The sequence below is a fragment of the Adiantum capillus-veneris genome, chromosome 1 (assembly GCF_014529385.1).
Source record: "Adiantum capillus-veneris isolate H3 chromosome 1, ASM1452938v2, whole genome shotgun sequence".
Lineage (NCBI taxonomy): Eukaryota > Viridiplantae > Streptophyta > Polypodiopsida > Polypodiales > Pteridaceae > Adiantum > Adiantum capillus-veneris.
In genome coordinates, this window is record NC_140931.1 from 140,082,559 (window position 1) to 140,107,381 (window position 24,823).

General features: G+C 42.0%; 2 protein-coding genes across 3 annotated transcripts; both read right to left on the minus strand.

Moving 5' to 3' along the window:
* Positions 1–3,572: 3,572 nt before the first annotated feature.
* LOC147465684 (obtusifoliol 14-alpha demethylase-like) lies at positions 3,573–9,139 on the minus strand. 2 transcript variants are annotated; one of them, XM_086521402.1, is made up of 4 exons: positions 8,978–9,135; positions 8,337–8,846; positions 7,162–7,607; positions 3,573–4,402 (listed from the first exon to the last, which is right to left on the minus strand). In XM_086521402.1, exons 2-4 carry the CDS (start codon positions 8,829–8,831, stop codon positions 3,844–3,846), a joined length of 1,500 nt encoding a protein of 499 aa, XP_086377528.1. In that variant the 5' UTR covers positions 8,832–8,846; positions 8,978–9,135; the 3' UTR covers positions 3,573–3,843. The 2 variants fall into 2 exon arrangements, with proteins under 2 accessions (XP_086377528.1, XP_086377521.1); XM_086521395.1 differs by having other exon boundaries at positions 8,337–9,139.
* LOC147465685 (uncharacterized) lies at positions 4,439–7,155 on the minus strand. The gene is made up of 2 exons (XM_086521383.1): positions 6,407–7,155; positions 4,439–6,310 (listed from the first exon to the last, which is right to left on the minus strand). Exons 1-2 carry the CDS (start codon positions 7,011–7,013, stop codon positions 4,815–4,817), a joined length of 2,103 nt encoding a protein of 700 aa, XP_086377509.1. The 5' UTR covers positions 7,014–7,155; the 3' UTR covers positions 4,439–4,814.
* Positions 9,140–24,823: the final 15,684 nt, after the last annotated feature.

Below are 24,823 nucleotides of genomic sequence, written 5' to 3' on the forward strand. Positions count from 1 at the left end.
AGAGAGAAAATCACTTTTTGACTAAGGAATAGTTTTGAGTAGAGTGTGTCCATTACCCTCTTCTCATTGGTTGGCCTCTAATTAACCTTAATCCCAAAGGGCCCCTAGAGGGTTCATATTTTTCCTAATGTGTAGTGGGAGTGGTGAGTCGCTATAACACTGGGAAGCAATAAAGTAGATCAACTCCATCAAATTTGAGATTTAGAACGGAGCATGGGAGAAGCACCCCACCCTGGTTCATGTGCTTGCAAAAAGGCTTCTTCCTATCAATTAAGGTATCTCTTTAAGAGGGTGAGAAATAATCTTCTCTTCCCCAATATTCTCTCATACTTCTTATTCTCTCGTTTATTCTATGTGAGGTTATTGATATTGTTGCACACTCCCATTTGCAATAAAAATAGAACCATTAAAGAGGTACTTCAGCAACAAGTACAAGCTCAATTTTCAAAGGTGCAACAATTGTTTGCTCTACCACATATTCAAAGAGTCTTGGATGCTCTCAAAAATCCCCAAGAGAAGGATGACAATGAGTATCAAGTATTTGTTGATCGGGAAACCAATGGCAAGGAAGAAATGGTGATGAAAATTCCCTTGAACATAAGAGATCCTGAGAGGAGAATGCTCAAGATGAGAGGAACAAAAGCAAGGACAAAGATTGCTCTCTACTTCTCATATATTATCTATTTTATTATAAAGCTCCTACTACTCGTACTACTGTTACTATCTCTTTACATAAGTTTCAATCTAAGCCCAAGTTCAAGAAGACAAGGCGCAAGCACAACAGCAAGAGAAGTCTTCAATTCTAAGGGCAAAAGGTGATAGGTATATTGTAAGACCAGATGTCTCTAAGGCTCTCTCTATCATCAATTAGTTTGAGGTTTCCTTTGTCAATGGAAACTTCACTATGAAGTCAAATTTGAGCATGTAGCAATATACCTTAAGTAGACAACAAGAAATTGGTGGCTTGCCAAGATTCACAAAAGCACACAAGCCGATTCAAGTTTGAGTTTTATGAGTAACATTCAAAAGAAATGGGACTAGCTCGCATAGAAGGAGCATGAGAAATTTACGACTTATGTGGAAATTTTGTGGTTAGTTCTCTTCAAGGTTACAGCTTTAGAAACATCTCCGACAAGAGAAAGAAGAGGAAGTTCAAAGCGGGTCTTCAACCCCCACTTTGCCAGAGTATAAAGGTGTATCCGCATGCTACCCTTAGGAGGAGGATGGAGTCAGTGATCATAGGTGAGGACTTACAATCCACAAGGATTCCAAGGAAGATGGGGCAAAGCACCTACCATGCAAGACAAAGAGCAGTGTATGCTCTTTAGGAGAGTCAAAATAGTCTAAGAAGCCAAAGATAACAACAAGAGAATCACGATATCTCTCATTAGCACAATTGCAGACCTTCAGAAGAGAAGGAAGATGCTTTCTATGTGGAGAAAAGGGCCACATCAAGTTTGTCTTATTAGCAGCAACAAAAAGAAAAAGGCCTCCAGAGAAGGAACACGGTCCCAAACCGGCGAGTTCCAACTCTATCCCTAATGGTCAAGGAAACACAAGACAAAAGAAGGGCAAGAGACAACTTCTCAAGGATGGGGATGCTTGAGCAACCAAAGAGTTCTGATCCTCTACGTCCCTAGATACACATTTTTTTAAAAAAAAATCCCTTAACATTGCAAAGCATTTGTGGCTCATATTCGAAAAGTTGGATACTCTAATTGCTTGAGGTTCTCCTTTTGAGGGGTTGACTACTTATGCAACTCTAATGTAAGGCCAGCTCAATCTTTTGCTTGGCGAGTATAATTACAAAGAAACATTTTTTATGGAACCCTTGGAGGACATGACATTCTTTTGGGAATGCCATACCCAAGATCCTTTTTACGTTGAAAAGTCCCTCACATTGGATATAGAGACAAAAAGATAAAGACTTATGCTACCAATCCCTAGATTGACAATTTGCTAGTGTAAACCATGTTTTCATTGAGAAGGAAATTATAATGTGTCTTTCTACTTATTTGAATTTTGAGAGAGAGAGAGAGAGAGAGAGAGAGATTTCTACAAGAGTTTGCACTTGAGGATTGATAAAAATTGTTTTCAATTTGATGAAGATTGTATTATAGAGTTAGTACCAGCTAAGCTACCTCCGAAACGCCCGGAAGATCATTGCATTGATGTAGTTCTAGGCCATTGTCCTCCAAACCAACCCCCATACAAGGAATTTGACTCAACAAGAAATAATTTTGAAGCAACTTTTGGAGAAGAGTCTGGTACTACAAAGTACTTCTGAGCATTGTTCTCCAATTCTTCTGGTACAAAAGAAGGATAGCACATTTCATGTGTGTGTAGACTAAAGATCTTTAAACAAGATCACAATCAAAAACCAATTTTCAACTCCACAAATCAACGATACCCTGATAAGCTAAAAGGTACCTTCAGCCCCATATACACAAGAAGTTTTGGACAAATTCTCACAATAATTCCCACATTGCGACTTACCTCAACATCATGAGATTCTGTGAGGAAGGCACTGCATACCTAGCTAGGTATGCGGTGCCTCTCGAGCAGAAGCTCATGATGTTATTCATTGTATGAAAAACACTGGAAAAGACTCCGTTTTCCTACATGAGAAAATTTCTATATCTTCTTGTGATAGATTTAAAGAGGGGTTACCATCAAATACGCATTGTACATAAGGCAGCCCTTTGCACGACCTTCGGGCTATATGAATTTTCAGTGGTTTCTTTTGACAACTTGCAGATTTGAGTTGCATGTCGCTATCTTTGAGGAGAAGCTTATGGTAGATTTCGACCATTTGGAAGCATTATATTGTGGGTAGACTTTGTGAGCAAAGGATGATCAGTGTAGATGAACCCTTGATATACGAATTTTCCTATTATGGTTTATTTAGTGTTAGACAAGTGTGTGTGAGTGTGCACGGGCACGTGTATATGTATGTATGTATGTATGTATACATACATACATGAGAGCAAGTTTCTAATCGATGTACGCTCCCAGCACAAAATTCTCCTGCCTGCACCAGGAACGGAGATGGCTTCCAAACATCTCACATGTCAATGAGGAGTGAGAGACCCTCAGACCATGACCATTTCCAGAGTTCTAAACCTGTGTGGAAACTGTCCCATTGAACATGCATTGGTACTTAAAAAGCTCACTCCACTTTGTACACTAACAGATTGCTTTTGTTTTTTGTTGTTCAAAAGCAATCTGTGAGTGTTTAGACAACCCATTCCAGTTGGCACAATACATTGTGAACTCTTCATTACCCTCATAACACAGCATAACCACAATCTAAAAACATTGATATACCTTCCACTGAAGGCGCTAAGAGGATAGAGTATGTCTTATACATGAAAACAAGACACCACAACAAGACACCACCTGCATTATTTTAAGGACATGGAAGCTAAATTGTAGCTGTAATTAGAGACATAATGAGCCAATGCAGCACAGCCTTTGTATACTAATACGTGGACAGCCTATATCCACAAGTACATGCATGCGTGCGCGAGAGAGAGAGAGAGAGAGAGAGAGAGAGAGAGATTCACATGCCCTGCATCAAAGAAATTTGTTTGGTGCAGAAAGCTTCAAGAATATCAGTAGCCCTTTCTGCGTCAAAAATATCAGTAGCCCTCTTAATTCTACAAAAAAGGCACATCCCTTCAGCAAACCGAAGCAACGCTCAGCTGCTCTTGGGCTTTCTGCCCTCGAAACCATAAAACAATTCAGTGTTTCAATCGCTATTGCACTGAGGCAGAGCAAACTAAGACTTCTGCCATCTCTTCAAAAACCCTCCCTTTCTGACCTGCTAAAAAAACCTCCATACTACTCCTCAGACTTCAGACTCCTCTTCTTATATCTGACCATTACTTTCCCTTTCACGCCCACAACCATTGCATCCCAATCGATTTCTGGAAATGGGGACACCAACTCAAGCTCGAAATTGCGAAAAAGGTGACTCCAGATTGTCTTTATCTGTAGATACGCAAAGGGTTCCCCTAGACAACCATGTCGTCCACCACCAAAGGCAATGTATGAAAATGCCCCTGCTACCTTGTCTTCCTCACGACCTGGCAAAAATCTGTCAGGATCATAATTATCAGGATCTCTGTATATATAAGGCAATCGGTTTGCAAATGCGGGGGATGTTGCAACAATGTGCCCCCTTGGCACGGTATACTCATCACCCTCTCTAGTCTTTACTGCGAAGTCCTTGTGTGTGTAGCGTAGCAGAAGAATGAGAGGTGGATGTAGACGAAGGGCCTCCTTAATAGACCGGTATAGCACATCCATCTCACCTAAAACATCATAGTCAAGCTTGTCTCCATGGCGTTTTATCACATCTCGCTGCTCATCCAGAACTGGTCCCAAGAATTGCTTATGCCTACGTAATCCAAAACAAGAAGGCAAGCCAATGTAAAATTCAAATACATATAAAAAGCCCTGCTGAGGACAAGGTTTCAACATACAAACATAGGATCAACACAGCCGACATACATACACATGCATACATACATACATACATATATACATACAGAAAGCCCTGCTGAGGATAAGCTTTCAATATATATGTATTATGTATGTATATGGAGAGAGAGAGAGAGAGAAATGAAATGAAATGAAATGTTATATTAACGTCTTCAAAAAGGCCAGAATGACCTATGAGACCAAACTGATACAAAAGTGGTGAATGTGTTACAAAGTCTGGGTACCTTAGTACTAAAGTACTAAGTGTGAAAAGTGTGAAAGTGTGAAAATAAATGTGAAAACTAAATACAAAGTATTAAATAAACTACTTAGGAGCATTCTGGGTGTCTAGCTAGAATGCTTCTAATCCTTTGTTGTAGCCTCCTCCGGTGGAGTGTGCTTCTGCATCTCGGTCGTGGTCGTCTCGATTTCCTAAGCTCAATCGCCCTGTCAATGAGGGTGCCTTTGGTATGGATGTGGGTACTCCTTTGCGCTGGCTGCTGGTCTCTTGCTTCTCCTTCCCCTCTTGCTTCTCTCGATCCGAAGAAATCTGTGATCTGCCTCTGAGGCTGTAGTGCTCTTTGTCTTCTCATTAGATTATCCCTGTGCCGATGTATTTCCAATAGGTACAAACCTAAGCATCTTTGATCTTGGTATTGCATGACTCTATCTAGAGGTCCAAAGCCTTCTTTAAATAGGCAATGGAAACGCCCACGTATCTCATAGTATACGGTGCAATGGCATATGTAGTGTAATTCTGTCTCCGGCTCCATTCCGCATAACTTGCAAATTCTGCTCTCAGGTGGGATTCCCCTAAATCTGCCAAATTCAATTTCCAGCTGGTGTGAGGATGTACGAATCTGACCAATAGCACATCTCAAACCATGAGACGGGTGGGTATCCATGTAGCTTGGGCGAGTCACAAATCCATCTTCAGATAGCTGTAGGAAGTTTTCTTTGTAGTCGGCCATCTTCGTGCCCAATTCTTGTGTAGGGTCTACCCATGTCCTCTTAGTATCCAACTGTATAAGATCCTGACGGATAATTTTATTAATCTCCGTTCGTGTAATTGCCAGTGATGGAGCCTCAAGAGAGTATTGGTAGGGGGGTAATCTTTCCATACTGAACCCGTGTCTCTGAAACCACGAAGACAGTTGCGCATACCAGCATGATGTATCCCCTTTCATTGCTAACTGTCGAGAGGATCCGAGGGCCAATCTAGTATAGCGGCAATTATTTGTATCCCACAAACCATGTATAAAGGACACTGATCTGGTAAGAGCTTCAATTTCTATCGGAGGGGCAGCTAGTTCCGCTCGGATAATCGCGTGTGGTACGGAGGCCTTGGCTCTAATCATTCGGGAAATCATAGATACCAAAGGTCTCTCCATTGGCTTCCAATTATCCTGATCCACAGATGGTCCCCAAATCTGGACCCCATAAAGCATAGCCGAAGCCACCACAGTATCAAAGAGCCAAAGTTTTGTTCGTGGTTCCTGAAATTGCACTTGTGAACACATCCTCTCCAGCCCTCCCAAGGCCGCAGAGGCTCTGGACAATCTAGCCTCTGCTGCTTTCTTAAGAGTAAACTTCGGTCCTGCAAATACCACACCAAGGTATGTGTATGCATCTGTGTACTCTACTGTATCCTGGCCATATGCAAATGTAGGTGCTGATCTCCTAACCCATTGCAGTGTGGTGTTAAACACCATAACTTTGGTTTTACCCAAATTCACCGACAGTCCGCTGTCCTCCGCGAATTTATGTAATGCGTCTAGCTGCCTCTGCATTCCATCTGGTGATTCTGCTATCAATACAATATCATCTGCACACAACAACAAAGGGATCCATGACCCTGCAAGTTGAGCACCTCTGTCACCCTCTCTATCAATGTAATCTGATACCTCATCTATATACATACCAAATAAAGTAGGGGACAATGGACATCCCTGCTTTACTCCAACGGTGGAATGAACAATGTCGGAATCCCCTTCTGGAGTATGTACATAACCAGTTACTGACCCATATAAGGCCATGATCCCCCAGATAATCTCTTTGGGGACCCCTAACTCTTGCATCCTGCGCATCAATCTGGCCCTTGGTACTGTATCAAAAGCTTTCCGAAAATCCACAAAGCAACAATACATCCTTCTCCCGCTTGCTCTTCCTTCCTCAATAATGGCTCTGAGCGTAAGAATATGATCTAGAGTGGAATAACCCCTCCTGAATCCAGCTTGTCCTGTTGCCCTTATGCCCTCATTCTCTGCCCATCTACTCAGTTTTTGTTCCAGAATGGATGCGTACAGTCGGGTCAATGTGTGGCCCACCATAATGGTACGGTAGTTCCCGGGTATCATAGGATCCCCTGACTTGAAAATAGGTACGATAGTATATAATTTCCAAGATTCAGGTAATCCTTCACACATGACCCGATTAAACAGACGAGCAAGGACTACTGAAAGTAGATCCCTTGCATGAATCAAATGTTCTGCTACTAGACCCTCCACTACCAGATCCGCTAGAGCCATGCCCTGCTACTAGTACTTTCTTTACTACGGAAATGGTGGAAAAAGCCATTGATAAGATGAAGACAAGAAGAGCATATGATGAGAGAGAGAGAGAGAGAGAGAGAGAGAGAGAGAGATGTGATAAAAATTATTGAAGAGAACAACTTACTTTAATAGATAAGCACCAGTCCATGTGGAGGTAATCGAACTTGTGTGCTGGCCAGCAAAGAGAGCAGCTATCAACAACCCAGTTATCTCGTAGTCCGTAAGAGAACGCCCTGTTGCTCTGTACTTTGAATCAATAAACGCTTGCAGCATGTCTGTCTCGCGCTTGCCAGAGGCTCTTCGATTTTGAATAATCTTTGCAAATATGTCTGCTAGCTGTTTACGTGCTTTATCCCTCCGTTTATGTGCAGGGATTGGAAGGTAAGGAAACAAAACACTGATGGGTAGCATCCCATTGTCAAGGTCATGGAAGAGGTCGCTCACATTCTGAAATAGCTGATCCCTTACCTCTCTACCCAAGAGACACCGACTTGCAGTGAGGATAATAAGATGTTCTAGCTCACTCTTCAGATCCACTTCACCTTCGTCGCCCCATTTAGCAAAGAAATTCTGCCCATAATAACCACAGGATTTACAATGATGAATTCTAGAACAAATGTATAAACATGTATATAAAAACATGGATACCTGTGGCAAATCTGACTAAATTGCAAAAATAAGTGTTCTACGACAAGCGAGTAAGATTCAATGCAAAGATATATATGATATGTACATTTACAGATGTTCAAGACAATAAAAAATGATATGCAAACTTGTAACCTGAGAAAGAATTAAAACACTCCATAGTCGGTACTCCTAGTGTCACATGCTGTTTTTTCATATGCCAATCATATGGGGTACGTATTCAGATATGAAAGCATGAAAAAAGTATGATTCAGACTTCTTGAAAATACGGTATGAGAGAGTCATACACCATTTTATGGAAAAAATTTAATGCAAAGATGTTTATGGATAAACATTTACAGCTCCTCAAGTCGATAAACAATCATGTGGGAACTTGTAACCTGAGAAAGCATTATAACACTGCATAGTTGGTACTCCTACACATAGTTTTCTCAAACACCAGCCATACGACATACAGATACAAGTACGAAAATTATGGAAAAAGTATGATTCAGACCCCTTGAAAAAATACCATACATCAGAGTTCATGCACCATTTTATAAGAAGAAAAAATAGAAAACAGTATGGGGAAACATGACAAGGTGTATTAAATTTCCACTATCTTCAAACAATCAGACTTCAGAACATAGATAGAGTTATGCGATTGTTGCATACCTCTGCCTCATGCACCATGTGCTCCACATAGCTCTTCAGACTGCTAACTCGAAGAGACTCGCTGAAAAAGCGGAATTGCTCCATGCGCACAGAATAATCAACATCGAAGACAACTCCAGGGCCAAAAGTGGGCACATTGTACTGATATACCTCTTGCTGGCTCATTTCAGACTCGGGGGCCTTGAAGAAGTGAACAGATTCCTCAGGGCCAAGCAGGAAAGTGATGTTGCGATTGAGTACTTTCACGGTGAACACGCTGCCAAGACGTGGGTATTCTTCACGGATCATGTTGATGGGACCCTTCATGAACTTGCGTACACCACCAATAAGAGGTAATGCACGCACCTTTGGTGGCAGCTTCTTGCGGGCACTCTTGAAAAAGAGGGTGGACAGTATCTTGGCGAGCAAAAGAGTGGAGACAATGAGGAGCACCACTCTGTAGGCGGGGCTCATGTTTCCAAGTGCAGGCAACGGCAGAGAGGAGAAGAGATCCATGGCAAGGATTACAATCTTCACAAGCCCAAATTTTGATCGGAATCAAGCCTTCAAATTGCAGAATTGCGTTGCTTGCATGTTTAAAGAGGCATCACCATCTCTAGAGAAAGAGGCGAAAGCCATGGATTTGCAGGTGAGAGACTTACCTCTAAATGGCCTTACTTTTTCTGCATCTTGCTCTTAAGGGTCTGAACATGCATGGAGGAGGGAGCCTGCAACAATGGTTCGTTGATAGCAAGAATCCAGGGGCGCAAAGGTGGTGTTGTTGATTCGTGAAGCCCACAAGCTCAGTTATACCCCCTTAGCATTATTTATTGTAACACACCACATGGGGCACCTCCAGAAAGTGACAAACAAATATAACCATGGACACCTTTTATTATCAAGAAAGCGTCTATGTTTTTTACATAGAAGTGTCTATTTATACTACTCTATTATGGAGAGGGAATTCACGCAGGTCACGTAGCACAAAAGCGTGAATCCAAGTTACTCCTTTTTCTTCTCAGTTGTAATGAGAAGTCTGGCCGCTTGCTTCTGCTGCTAAAACTTGATTGCAACGGCTAGGAATCTCTCTCTCTCTCTCTCTCTCTCTCTCTCTCTCTCTCTCTCTCTCTCTCTCTCTCTCTCTCTCGCGTTGAGGTGGTGAGCCCGGGAAGGTCCACTAGGGGAGCGAATTGGTGAGCCAACATGCAGCACTAGCCATCATGAGAGGTGAAGAACCCCCAGTTATTACAGAGCCCGGGAAGGTCCACTAGGGGAGCAAATTGGTGAGCCAACATGCAACACTAGCCATCATGGGAGGTGAAGAACCGCCAGTTAGCGGTTCTTCACCTCCCATGATGGCTAGTGCTATATGTTGGCTCACCAATTCGGCTCACCATCTCAACGCACACGCGAGAGAGAGAGAGAGAGAGAGAGAGAGAGAGAGAGAGTCCTTGCTCGAGCAGTACAAGCAGCCACAATCGACTATGTGATGATATGTGGCAAGTACTTGCCACGTAGTCGTACAAACAGCCATAATTGACTCTATGATGATCTCTGGCAAACAATTTCCAAGTAGTCATCTCGCTTTGTGTGTGTGTGTGTGTGTGTGTGTGTGTGTGTGTGTGTGTGTGTGTTTTAGTGTGTCGGTTGTGAGTTCGTTAGCATGCTAGAACAGGAAGGTGTGGCCTCTCTCTCTCTCTCTCTCTCTCTCTCTCTCTCTCTCTCTCTCTCTCTCTCTCTTCTGAGTTGTCAGCATGCAAGGACACAAAGGTGCGGCTTCACGCACACCTCTTGGCCGTCCGAACAAAACTCTGTTGATAGCGTGCATAGCCACCAACAAGAAAGAGTAGCTGGCCGCGGGCGCAATTTTTGGGCGAGCAATTTCTGGCGAGCGCTTTTTAAAAATCGGGCGAGCAGATTCCCAAAAGAAGGGATAATGTACCCATCTATCTCCCTCTCTCTCTCTCTCTCTCTCTCTCTCTCTCTCTCTCTCTCTCTCTCTCTCTCTAACTAAAATTTGATTGTCGGTTCACGGCCAACTTACATTCAAACAAAAAACACCATGGATGCATTCAATACACTATTAATAAGACAAACAGAAGTTCCTTACACACAGTTATGGTCTATTTCATATAGCAAACCCCAAATCTATGTGTTCCATTGCATCAAAAGTAAATACATATGGGGGGGGGATACATCATGGGTGAGGTGGATGAAAGAAGGGCGGTGGGGGGAATGGCAGAGGGTATGAACTATATGTGGGGGGGGTGTAGGTAGTGAAAGAGGCAATGGATCAACTGCGAGCGGGGCCTCAGATGTGGAGGCAATGAATGCATTGGGAGACGGTCCAGTTGCACGCCATGCCAAAAGTGGGGCCGTGAAAGTGGGATACGGAGCTGCTACTGCCCCGCCCTGACTGCTGAGTGGTGTCGGGAAAGGTGGCTCCAGCGGATGAAGCTGCTCTGTCACCTGCTTCGGTTCCTCAGTTACCTGAGCTCTGACACTCAATGGAGGCAAGCACCAACAAAAGAGGTTGCAGCAACAAAGGCTCGTCTGATACGCCAATTGTGGCGTAATGTTCATTGCATAGACCATAACATTCCATACATGGATTCATGGCTTAGTTGGTGGGAAATTCGTATTGCACATTGGGGTGGCATTATGACACGCGTAGAAAGTAGCTCTGATGGACCAAACACTCCACGCACTAACCTTGCGGAGAGCAAGCATGGCAGCTGGCTAGCAGGGGAGGGTTTTCTTTATATGATGCATGTACAACCGACCTTGCAAATCCCATCTTACAAAGCACAAAGGCCATTTCATACAGCCATGGAAAACACATTGGGAAGGGTCCATCAATACAAAAGCTTGTGGAACGCCATGAAAAACGTCCCAGCCAAGTGATAAGAGCAGTGAATGAGGCTATTGAGGGCACTCCAATGTATAAACAACCAATTCCATTGACAGGAGATAAGGAGACATCAAGGAAAAAGACGCAAGCCAAATGAGGTTATCAACGTGGAAGGTGATGCATCGCATAGGCCCCCAAAGATCGCAAGAAGTGTGGAAGACCACATAAGATCAACTTTGCAGAAGAAGGGATATCACAAACCCCAAAACGAAGTACAGGTTCTGGTGGGCAGTATGTAGTTGAGTGCAAGGTCAATGAGGCAATGTGGGCCATACGCCGAACTCCACAAGGTAGTAGGGTCACATGTAGCGGCACGCCAAGAGGAGGACGAAGGTGTGGATGCAGTGTTGCAGGTTCTAGCCTTGGTATACCGGCCCCATCTTTTGAAGGATATCGAAAGCATCCAAATGGTGTGGTGTGTCAATGGTTTTGGTTTTGTCTGGATCATGTCTTGCATTGCCATATAGTAGACCATAACATTGAGCCACAGCCTCAGCATCCACCACACACTTGGCCCGTGCATGTGGGCACCAACCTATCGGAGGATGAGGTGCAAATATTGCATGAAGGGGGGTATCAAGTGGAGCTCAGCAAAGAAGGAATATCTAATGTAACGCTGGTTTCTCCTGCACAAAATATGACCAACTCTCCTTTCAAGTCAAAAGATACATCCACTCTTGAAGGCAGTGCAAGAGCCACAGTGTGAGATGGTGTGTGTGTACGGTATCGGACTTCCATTTCTGAGGATGCTACTCGCAAGATTAGTTTAGCACTAGCCCTGAGAGCGAAGGTCGTAGAAGAGATATGTGCAGCAGATGGTGTTAATGAGGTCTTCAAAGTAGAGGCCAAAAGTGAAGATGGTCATGTTGGGGTGTACAAAGTTTGTATTTGCAACCATCGTGCACATGTCTAGACTTCATGGAACGAGTGTCAAAGCAAAAACCATATCTTGCATGTAAACATTTGTATTTTATTTATCTGCGTGTGCTAGGGTTAAGCCAAAATGAGAACATGTTTATCCATCAACCAATCCTGGCAGATGTTGATATCTTCAGGGCACTGAGCCAAAGCCGGACCTATCCAGGCATGGATGCATAGCATTTGTCAATTCTCACTTTTTGTTAGTATGCTTCACAAAATGGACAACTGTACTAGTTTCTAAATTTATCTTATGATGGCCACATTTTGGTACATTGATTTGCAGTTTTTTTTTAATTTGGGAAATTGTTGTTTATTTGTCAAATTGTGAATAACACAATGGCTATAAATTACCATTGCTTGAATCTATTTTTGTGAAAGCTTCCAGTAGCTTCCGTTGCACACCTCTATTACTTTTCACGATGACCGACTATCTTGAGAATAAAATCAAGTCTGTGTAGGATGCCATGGAAGCCATTCCCAACGGAGAGGCGTTGTATGGAGCCGACTGGTTTAGGGAGGCTCTAAAGGCAACAATCAATGTGTATCGCCTCTATCAATGCCGCAAGGAACTCACTATGCGGAGCTTACTCAGTTTGGTCGAGAAGGGATAGTTCGCTTTCTCTTGCTGGAAGAAGATTGGGCTCATCACAGAGGACGATGAGGAGGAAATGACGCAGCAGCTAGGGAACGTGGTAGATTGTCTCATGGAATGTGTAGAGGCTAGGTGAATCCTTGTTTCTTTGTCAGAGGGGTCAAGAGCTATGGAGATGCCTTGTGGGTTGCACAATAGATATGCTTTAGGAGCATCATCTTTATGAGAGTCATATTCAGTGTTGTGGATAGATCTTGCGTGGTAGCTATGAGACATTTTGGTCAGTTGCCTTTGGGCCTAGAGGCATTTACAGAGGTGTATGTATGCTTATTGTGGACTCATGGCAAAAGGCCAATGTGGACAGAGGTATCATTGTGCCAAGTGGATCATCCGTGGTTCACCATGTAGTTTCATGATAGACTTGTGGGCTTTTCAAACATCTATGTGCCCAATCATGCAAGTGCACAGGTTGAGTTTTGGTCACATATTTTGAAACCTTTGCCTCATGCAGAGAAATGGTGCATTAGGATGGACTTCAACATTCTTGAGGACCCTTCAGATTGGATTGGGGATAGCCATGGTATGATACACGGGGCTGAGTTGGTTGCTTGGGAGCGCATATGTATTACTTTGAGAATTTTGGGTGTATGGCACCATGCAGGCTTTGTGTGGCCCTCAGAGATCCTATCTTTGTCTTCCTCAGTGGGATTGAACAAGAGATGGAAGGACCTTTTTTCTTTGATCCTACTTTGTTCTTGGGATCACCTACAGAGAGGCCTTGACCAACACTAGCCCCCATGCATTGAGGGGTGCTTGAGGCATCCACTTACATGGAACCATCTAGTCAGCAGACAACGAGGCCACATAGTTGGTAGTCAACCTCATGTCTCTTGGGGTCCTCTGACAACGGGTCCATCCCACACTTTTGGGGATTGATTGCAGTTTATAGCACTTCTTGAGGAGAGTCAAGTCTTCAAATGCAAGACATTAGGGGGTGCAAAGCATGTGTCATGATATTCTAGAGGAGACTATACCCATAGAGTGGCTCACCCCTTTTTAGCTTGCAGCTCCCCGCTAGATGGGGGAGCTGGAAATGGAGTTATGGATTGCACAGACACATGCTTCTTCATATTTTGTGAGGGTCATGGAGAGTGGTGCCTCCACAGAGTCATTATCAAGGCACCAAAGGTTACAGAGTGTTGCCTTTTGCGGATCCGAGTTGTGGACATCAGTGGGAGGAATTGTGTGATAGATCTTGACATGTCAACTCTTGAGACAATATGTCGCCGGTTATGGGCTTGGGATAACTACTCTCATGTGTGAAAGTAGTGGGACACGAGGGAGTGGTTCTGGTGGGATCCCTTTACTCTAGTTGATTACCCAAGGACTCCCTTTAAAATACACAACATAGTTGGGCCATCACATACTGGCAGCTCGGAGAGAGGCTCCCCTGCTATAGTGGATCATTAACAAGAGGAGGGTCTCATGTCCGAGTCCTTTATAAACTTTTGGGACACCTATGGGATAGTAGACAGCCAAGGAGAGTCATCATGTTCTAGTGGCTAGTCACCAATCGAGATACTTCAGTTGGGAGTTGATTGGTGCATAGTGGCTACTCGACGTTATGTGCTACTTGTGACCACCCACTTGTGGCACAACACCATTGTGTGCTGGATTGCCCCATGGCATAGTAGGTTTGGCTTTGAATTCTTTGGTTGATGCTTGCACTTTTGACAACTAGCCATTGGTACTGTAGCTTGGTCCACCCTCACACGCCCATCACTTTGTTTTAAGATGGATTCTGTTAGCAAGATGATTATGATACAAGCGGGCACCCACCATAGAGCGTGTACCTCAAAAGTGGAGCAAAGATAGAGAGTACTGTTAAGAGCTCATTTATAGCCTGATGCTTTGGCTCATCTAGAGAGACTTATGCTTGTGCATCTTTGACACTCAACACGTCCCATTGGCAGAGTGTGTATGTGACATTTGGTTGGAGTCAATCCATACATTTAGAGGATAGTTTGAGAGGCTTCAGGGTAGCTTTGGCTGCATGTGGGATCGTCGTGAGGCCTTACTGCATCTTTGGCAATGAGGGGCCTTCTTCATCATAGTTTATGGGGCACTTAGATGGCAATACCACCCACTAGTGTGGTTGTTTCCTCCTCCCATATCCTGAAATCCTATGGTGCTAAGAACATAGATGCTCTTTGTGTTAGCTAAAAGCGCTATGGCCCTAAGGCCACAGGGGTTAGCTAGAAACATGATGGCCAAAAGTCCACATGGTGCTCTTTTTGTTGGCTAGAAACCCTATGGCCTAAGTCCACATGTTGGTCTTTTTGTTTGCTAGAAACCCTATGGTCCTAAGGCCACAGGGTGCTCTTTTTGCTGCTAGAAAACCTATGGACCTAAGGCCACGGGGTGCTCTTTTTGCTAGCTAGAAACCCTACGACCCTAAAGCCACGGTTGCTCTTTTTGTTTGCTAGAAACCCTATGGCCTCTCTCTCTCTCTCTCTCTCTCTCTCTCTCTCTCTCTCTCTCTCTCTCTCTCTCTCTCTCTCTCTGATTGAGACTGAGTGCAAATGAGGTCTAATTTGCCCATTTTTGCCTATATGTGCCCGACTTACCCTGAGTGCAATGTGCATACTTACCTTGACCACATTTTTCATGTCATACGACCTGTGGCTTAGACGTCTCATCATTTGGACACCTAATCGTTATTTCCTCTTGGTTTTGCAATTTTGATTCGTCGTAACTTGGCCTGAATTTTGACATGTGCCAAATACTTTTGTATCACCCTAGGGTATGTGTTGTGCATGGGTATCAACATTGTGCTAATGCAGGACATGTAGTGTAGCCCTATATGCATACGCAATCAATGCATGGAAAAATTAATGTTGTGCGAGAGGAGGGTATCTTCTTCTCGTTATGTTTTGATGGGCTTTGATTTTGTTTGTATCTTAGGTATTTGTAATGAAGGGAGTTCCCTGCTCTTGTCTCCTTGGAATCCAAAGCTTTTCGTGCTTGGCTTAGACTGCAAGCAACTTCTTTGGCACCCATACTTTTGTGATATGTTGTGGGTCTAGTTTTCTAGGTGTATCATATGTCATTGGAGAGGTAACTTTGAGCATGGTCTACCGAATTTTTTTGACTTCATCCTTCTTGATCCAGACATGCTTAGGTATACTATTGTGGACTGTGACAACGGCTTTTGCCTTGTTTGTTTCCCTGACATACTCACTAGTAGTTTTCCTCTGTTGGCCGTAACTTCCTTGGGTGAAACAAATGCAGAAGTGATCTATTTTGAAGTTCTCTTTGGTATCCATTGTTGAACTTCTGGAAGGAAGGGTTGTTTGCCCTTATCTCTTGACTCCACTACCAATGGTTTGTCAGCTTTGTGTACAACAAATGGAACAACCTGGCTTTCCTTTGCATGTTGAATGTGGACTATACCAGAGCTCCAATCAATCTGTACATTGTATTATCTCTGCCATGGCTAACCGAGCAATTATGGATACTGCGCTGGCTGATCTTCTACCACATAAAATTGATGCGGGTAGACATATTGGTTAATTTTCACGAGTATAATTGTTTCATCCTAGCTTTGAATGTTTTGTTGTGTGGATTGGAGCTTTTCCTCAAGTGCAAGATGCTTATATAATTTGTAGGAAATAAGATTTCCTTTAGCTCTTGAATCTAGAAGTGCACTTGCTTCCACTTGGTTACTCCAACCTTGACTTTGATTGCCTGATCCACCATATCCTTTTCATCAAATTTTGCTACTTTGAGTGCATTGATCTGTAGTGGTGGTCCTTCTTGTTGCCTCTGTCATAGAAGATTCCTCTTTGCCATTTTCTCCTTTGCTTTTCCTTGAGCTTCTTTGATTATTTGTTATTTTTCTTGCATTTGTTTCTTCTCCTCATGGATTCTTTGAAGCATTTCTTGGGTTAGTGGCAAATGATACTTTTTCAGCCTACATCCACTAATCGAGTTAGGCATTCACCAGCTAATGTAGCAAGCTTGACAACCCCACTTGGTGATAGATCTTTGATCACAAAGGGTCCCATCCCTCGCTTTTTAAGTTTCTTGGCATGTTGTTTCAATGTATAGACCAGAACATAATCACATGTTTTAAATTCTTTTGAACGTACATGATTATCAAAAAATTGCTTTTGCCTTCTTTTCTGAGCGCAGATAGAAGCTACGGCTTATAAGCGGAGTTCATCTAGCTTTTCAAGGTCATTTATTTTTTAATACAATTCATGGCCTATCCATTCTAGTTGCTTAGCTACCCTTAGCATTGGGATTAAATACTCCATGGGCAAGATAGCGTTAACACCAAACACCGTGTTATAGCTATTGTTCCAATAGATGTCTTATAAGCTACTCTATAATCCCACAATGTAGAGTGCAACTTTTGATCCCAATCAGTGCTTGAATCAGATGCTATTTTAGTCATTACAGTGTAGAGGGTTTTATTTGTAGCATCAACCTGTCCATTTGCCTATGGATGGTATGTAGCAAACTTCTTGTGAATCACCATGAAGTCATCTAAAAGAATTTCAATAACTTCTTGTGAATTACGATGAAGTCATCTAAAAGAATTTCAATTTAGTGAAATGTGTGCCATGATCATTGACAAGTTCTATTGATAGACCATATCTAAGAAAGACATGTTCATAAAGAAATTGTGCAATGGTCCTTGCATCCGCTTTTTGTGTGGCTTTTGCTTCAATCCATTTAGTGAGATAGTCCGTGGCAACAATGATATATTGGGCATGAGTCCTATAAGCGGTCCTTAAAATTGATCCCATAAAGTCTATGTCCCACTTAGCAAAAGCTCTAGCTCCCATCATTGGCCTTAAAGAAATCTCATCCCTCTTTATTAGCACTTTGGTACGCTGACAAGCATCACATCTTTTAACGTATTCTTCAGCGTCCATAGTAATGTAGGCCACCATATTCCCACGGTTAAGAATTTTTTTATTGTCTTCTCCCCTCAGAAATGGTGTACACTTATTCCTCCATGTGCCTACTCTAGGATTGGCAAATATGTGCTTTCTGTTGCACATACCCTAAGCTGGTTATCTTTTCCTCTCTTATAGAGCTGAGTTTCAATCAATGTGAAGTCTTGAGCCTTTATCTCTATAGCCCATTGACATGCTCTAAAGGTATTTTTAGAAAACATTCTCGTTGTTAAGTAGTCAATTATATGTTGACTCCATTTTGGTGCAATTGTCATCTGAAAGAGCGTTGCATGTTCTACAGGTGGTGTAGATCTGCATGTAGCACAGTTAGTAATATACTCATGAACATCAACGCACATATTTGGCCAATAAATTTCTAATTTTTTTAAGCGTTGATATGTTTTTGTTTGCGAGAAATGAAATGCTAAGTCCGTGGCAACAATGATATGTTGGGCGCAAGTCCTGTAAGTGGGCGGTAAAATTGGTCCTACAAAGCCTATGCCCGACTTAGCAAAATCTCTAGCTCCCGTCATTGGCCTTAAAGGAATCTCATCCATCTTGATTGGCACTTTGGTATGTTGACAAGCATCACTTCTTTTAATGTATTCTTCAGCATCCATAGTAAGGTAGGCCACCATATTTCCATGGTTACGATAATTTTTTTTGTCTTCTCCCCTGAGAAATGGCATCCACTTATTCCTCCATGTGCGTGCTCTAGGATTGGCAAGTATGTGCTTTCCGCTGCACATACCCTAAGCTCATTGTCTTTTCCTCTCTTATAGAGCTGAGTTTCAATCAATGTGAAGTCTTGAGCCTCTATCTCTATAGCCCGTTGATGTGCTCTAGAGGTATTTTTAGGAAACATTCACATTGTTAAGTAGTCAATTATATGTTGACTCCATTTTGGTGCAATTGTCACATGAAACAGCATTGCATGTTTTACAAATGGTGTAGATCTGCATATAGTACAATTAGTAACATACTCATGAACATCAATGCACATATTTGGCCAATAAAATTTTAATTGTTTTAAGTGCTGATATGTTTTTGTTTGCGAGAAATGAAATGCTAAGTCCTGAACATGTGCTTCTAAAAGATAGCAATCGTACTCTTCTGGACTTATGCATAGTCGTAAAATGTTATCTGAGCCTAAATGATACAAATGTCCACCAATTAATTGAAAATTATTGGATTGCCAAACCGTCTGTCGTTTAAATTCTTGCTCAGTCCTATCAAACTCTCCTCCATAGGACAGTAAACTGACTATCTCTTGAGACAACATTGAACAGATATGCATCAGAGATGTCATCGTCTATGCCTTCTGGAGCTTCTCCATTTGGAAATCTAGAAAGATGATTTGCTTGAATATGTGCCTTCCCCTTTTTAACCACTACTGTTAAATCAAAATCCAGCAATATGATGAACCATAGTACAATTCTTCAGGTATTGCATGGTTTGTTTACAAGGTATAAGAGGGCTTGATGATGAGTGAAAAACACAAACTGGTTTCCAAGGAGATAATGCCAAAATTTCTTAACAACATATATCATCAAAATAGCCCTTGTCTCTTAGTTGTTGTGTGGTTCTTTTTAGCACTGTTAAGCTATCTACTTGCATAACAGATTGGGAAATCTAAATTTCCTTCTCCTGACTGAGCGAAGATGCATCCTATAGAAAATGTTGAAGCATCAATTTGAACATGAAAGATCTTTTCCCAATCTGGTGTTGTTAATAAAAGAGCAGATATGAGTGCTACATACATGTGTATAAACCTCCTGTAATAACCACAGTGTCCCATAAAGCATTGTACCTGCTTTGTGTTGTTTGGTCTAGACATTCCTATAATCACTTTCATCTTATATGTATCCATGGATATGCCATTTTTTGAGACAATATGTCCCAAGATTCTATCTTGTCTCACCATGAATATGCACTTTTTTAGGTTAAGGTAGATCCTATACGTCATGCACTTCTGGAATAGTTTTTTGATGTGCGATGTATGTTCACCTCTCAAGAGAGAGTGTATACATAGATCATCCATATAAATTTCCAGGAATATCCTCAAGTATTCTTTAAAAGCATGTGCCATTGTTGGGGCATTAGTCAATCTAAAGGGCATGACTCTATGCACATATATTCCCCATTTTGTGGAACTGCCATCTTATATTGATCTTCACGAGTGATTGTAAGATGGTTGTAGCTAGAGAATCCATCTAAGAAATAATATGCCCACTTGCCTGCCACTCGTTCGAGAACATGGTTAGTGATAGGCAAGGGATAATTGTCCCTTACTGTGGACACATTAACCTTATTTAGATTGACACACACTCAAAGTTTACCATTCTTTTTAGGCACTAACACAATTGGAGATGCCCAATCAGTGTGTTCTACCTCATAGATGAACTTAGCTTCTTTCAGTTTATCGGTCTCTTCCTTGATGCGCTTAGCAAATGTATCATTATACGTGTACGGTCTCTATCGGCTAGGCTTTGCATCAAGTTTTAATGGGATTGTTTGCTGGCATATTGATGGACCTACTCCTTTTAGGTCTTTATATGACTAAGAAAACATGTCCTTGTACTCCTTGAGAAGACTTTTGATCTTCTCCTCTTCATCCGGACTCATATCAATTGCTATATAGACCGGCCTTAGCTCTTCTTTTGGTGCAACTAAGTCTATTTTCTTTGCGTCTTGTGGCCTGTCATATGACTCCTTGTCCTTTCGCTCTCATATGAGTTGTTTCATCACTATCTTTTTGTCTTGGATAGTAAATTCCTTGTAGTGGGAAGGTACACTCATTTTGTCATCATTTTTCTCACGCACTTTTTCACCACTCTCTATTTCTTCTTTCTTTCACCCTTGGTCCATTTAATTTCTCCGAACTCGTTTGGTTTTGGTTCTTTTGTTTTCTTGGGCTTTGTTTTGGTTTTAGACTTCTGAGTTTGTTTCTCAGGTTGCTTATGCTTTCTCGTGTCTTTGGATCTTGAGCTCTAGAGAATCTCTGGTAAACCTTGTCTTTAACACGATGTTCTGCTCTTGCAAACATTAAAAATTGTGTTTTGCCTCTTATTCTAGGCATTGGATTCTCTCTAGCGCCTTGCACTCAATTCTCTTCTCCTTATATCATTGTTGACCCTACTAATGTAGTTGAGTCAAACTCCTCAATCGGTGTTCTGGTTACATCTTTATAACTATGGTCTTTAAGGTTTATGCACGTAGTGGTTTCCATGTGCTTGAGGTATACATGATCATATCCCCAATCTTGGACCATCATCAATTGTCGCATGAATGGCCGTCTAAGTATTATGCCGTAGTTGTTCTTCTTGCCAAAATCTAGTATAGAAAGGGTATGTTCATACTCAATGCCATAAGAAGTAACAATTACCTTCTCTAGAAGCCCTAGGGGTTTTTGCATATACACATCTGCAAGCTGCAATTTCATCCTTGTGGCTCTCAAGGCAGGTTTTCCCCATTTCTTCCATATCTTTTTGGTTGCAATAGCCACACCCGCTCATTTGGCAAGGATTTCCATGGTTGTAACACCTTGAAACTCAACAAGAAGTGAATTATTGTCATCCTTTCCTTCACAATACTCCCCTACCTTGTTTAAGGGTATTTGTCGCATGTTTAATAACTAAGGTTTTTCTAGCTCTCTTATCCCTTCTTGTATCTGTGAAGTCGAATCCTTTACACCAAAATTTTCCAACTTCCAATTGTCACCCACATGTTTGGTCATATTTGAAGAAGCTCGTCTAAGGTAATGGTGCAAGTCACAGGTGCAGACAATATGTCTATCAATCCTTTAGAGTCCATCATCTTTTCTAAGGAGAGTCTTTGAAACGGTACTGCCTTCAAATAGACTTTGCTTCATACTCTCCCATGTAAGAGGGTAAGGTTTTCAAGGATTTAGGTTGGCTATCCAAAGATCTTACAGATCCTTTAACCCCCAATATGAGCGAATATCTAGATCTTCTTGAGATCCTATCTAAAATTCCTCAATATGAGGAAGAAACACATCCCCCCCATTACTGGTCTGGTTAACTTTGTGACTGAGCTCATTGGCTTTGGCTTTCTTCTTGTATTTGTTTCCAAAGTTCATCCAAGCCGTCTTCTACTCTGCATATCTCAAGTATGATAGGATGGAAACCACTAGAAGCCTGATCTATGGCTTCATCACTAATCTTGGTTTTCTTATTAACTTCATGAGTTCTAATGCAGTTGTGGGAATCTCAGTTATCCTTTCAATCTTGTATCTTGATGGAACCACTAGTGCTAGAGTTGGAACCTCCATCCAACCATCTCGTTTCCTTGCTGATGGTTCTAACAAAGCTTGGGAGGTTTGGATTATCTTCTGACACATCTCTAGCCTTTGATTTTCCAACTCAAAGTATGTCTGCATCATCCATCTTTGTTTCTAGGTCTGGTTAGTTTTAAGCCGTGCTTCATAATCTTTCAAAAGTGAGTCTAGAGATTCATTCACTTTTTCAACTAGTACAGTGTGCGCATATGTTGCACGTGTCAATGCAAGGAACTTGCCGATACACCGTGTGCGAGCCACAAATGGCTCCAAGCACACAACAAGCCTAAACTAGTAAGCTCAAAGATGGCGATGGTGTGTCACTCACCGCTCTACGCTTGCTTCGCGGAGGATTCCTCGCCGCGAAGAAGAGGGAGACGCCGCTACGCCACGCTCAACCGCCTCACCGCCGTCCTGCCGCCGCAATGCTCTCTCTCTCTCTCTCTCTCTCTCTCTCTCTCTCTCTCATGCATACACACACACACAAGGAGATGAAGAAGAAGAAGATGGAGATGGAGCAAGAGCACTCTTCAATTGCACAAATGAGAGAATGAGTGAATTTAAGGTTTAGTTGACATTTATATGAGATCACCCCATTCACACTTGGGCGCCCATGCTTAGCCAACTAATCCCTTGAATGTTCCAGTTAGAGTGCGCCTCTCATCGGCGATCACTCTTACCCTTTTCCTATTGGACTGACAAGCCCGGTACCTGACTCTACCAAATAAATAATACAATGTCCATCGTAGGTGATAGGAATGTGCGTGAGGGTTAACATGCCCCCCTTCCTGATGTAGATTCCGTCCTTAGAAGCTATTGAGTTGAATCTCATTCATCGAGGTGGAAGAGCTTTTGAGATGAACGTCCTTAGCCTCCTTCAGTCTCACTGCAAAATCAAACGATATTGGCACAGTTCTTGCATTCTCATAAGCAATTAAAAAGCATATGCATTTGTAGGCAGACAATTTGATTGGTAACAGAATTTTAAACCATTTGTCAGCAATAAACATTAAATTGCAATATAATCAAATGCATAAACAGTTGTAAAGGTAGAAAATTAAACAAGTCTGGGGTCGCTAATTTAACGGTCAAAAGGCACTAGAGATCGACTATTAATACAATGGGTAAGCTTCTTAATTTTCTCTGGTCAATTAAGTTGTTTAATCACGAGAGCCAAGTATTTTTATCGAGGGTTGGTAGAGGCTATACCTAGAAGACCTTGTAGTTAAGCTATAATAAAAGGAATTTCTCATGAAATCATCACCTGACTGATTACCTTTTCTTTGACCCCCCAAAGTCTTTTCACAGTGATTCAATTTTGATGTGTGTGCTTATTTTGTATGCCTTGGGTTTTTTGCTTTTCAAGAAAAAGCGCCCACACTGGGAACCTCTAGGGCTCTAGTACCATAGGCGATACATGTGAGTGAAGTACCAAATCAAGCTGAGATTTCTCTTCCAGTTTAAGATTTTACATTGTGGCACTTTGATTTTTTGTTTGTTCATTTTCAGCATTTTAATTTTGTAACTTTGGGGGGTCATATGATACTGTTACACCTCCCAAGGCTCATCACACTAGTAAACTCCCTTTATCATATACTTAAGCTAAAGGTCAATAGGGACTAAGCCCACTAGAAATCCCTAGTACATTTCACACAATGCTGCTTAAATCGGATTAAGAACCTAAGTAACCATTGATAATTAGGAAGGCATTCCCCATGGTATTAAGAGAAGATCTCTAACACCTAGCTTGGTCAAACTAGCTTAGTCGGACTGCTTGATTTTTAAACCTAGACAAGTGATTATGACAAAAAATTACATTGAATTTAATATTTGGTGCTAAACAAAGGCACTAAATATTATGCTACCAATCACAATCAAAGCAGACAAACATAGATGCAAAAAAGATAAGGGGCAATGCTAATGGACAAGAAACACCTGTTTGTGTTGATGGTCGCGCTTGATTTGAAGTGTGAACGAGAGAAATATCCCATGAAGGTCCAAATCCTAACCACAGCAACACGTTCTTGTACACACTAGGAAACACAAAGAATACCTCTAGGAGGCACATCAGTGGGAAGAAAGAACTTTGCTAATCATTAAACTCTAAAACAGAAACACTCCTATCGTATTAATCCTACCTACCCTCCATCACTCGAGTGATGAGGATCAAAGGTGTTTGATAACATAGGTTTCTGTTTCAATGTACCGGATGTAAATGTGTAGGTCTGGGTCAATGTTTTGACTTTTATTGTGCACACTCGTTTGCTAATTGTTCTTGCTCTTTATTATTATTTTTTTAATGGGTATAAGGATTTATATATACATTCCCTAAAATTGGAGATTGAGAGGTCAGGGAGGAAGGTTGAGCGAGAAGCAAGTGAATGATGACTGTTAGCAAACACTCCCCCCTTCCTTGGATAGATTATACCGTTTGAAATGAGCTCGTCAGCCTTTGAAACCAATTGTTCTAGTTGGTAATAGGTGAGGATTTTTGCCATTAGTTTTCTATTACTTTAGGTGCCTCGTCGAGTTGCAAGGGTAGTAAGGTACTCTCCCAGGATCGAACTTGAAGTGGTTCATCAGGTAATTCTTGAACACTGGGAGGTGTGGATTCCTTTGTAGCTTTATGGAGGTCCACTATTGTAGGTGGACGCTGTGGAGAATCTTTTACATCTATGGATGCATTACATGAGGAGCTAGAAGCTTCAAGGGACTCCCCCCTTCCTGAGCTAGGTGGAACAAATTGTTCTTTCTTCGGTACCCAAACTAGCTCTGGAGCGGGTGTGTAGCATTCTGTGATTTCTTTCTTTCCGTGATCAT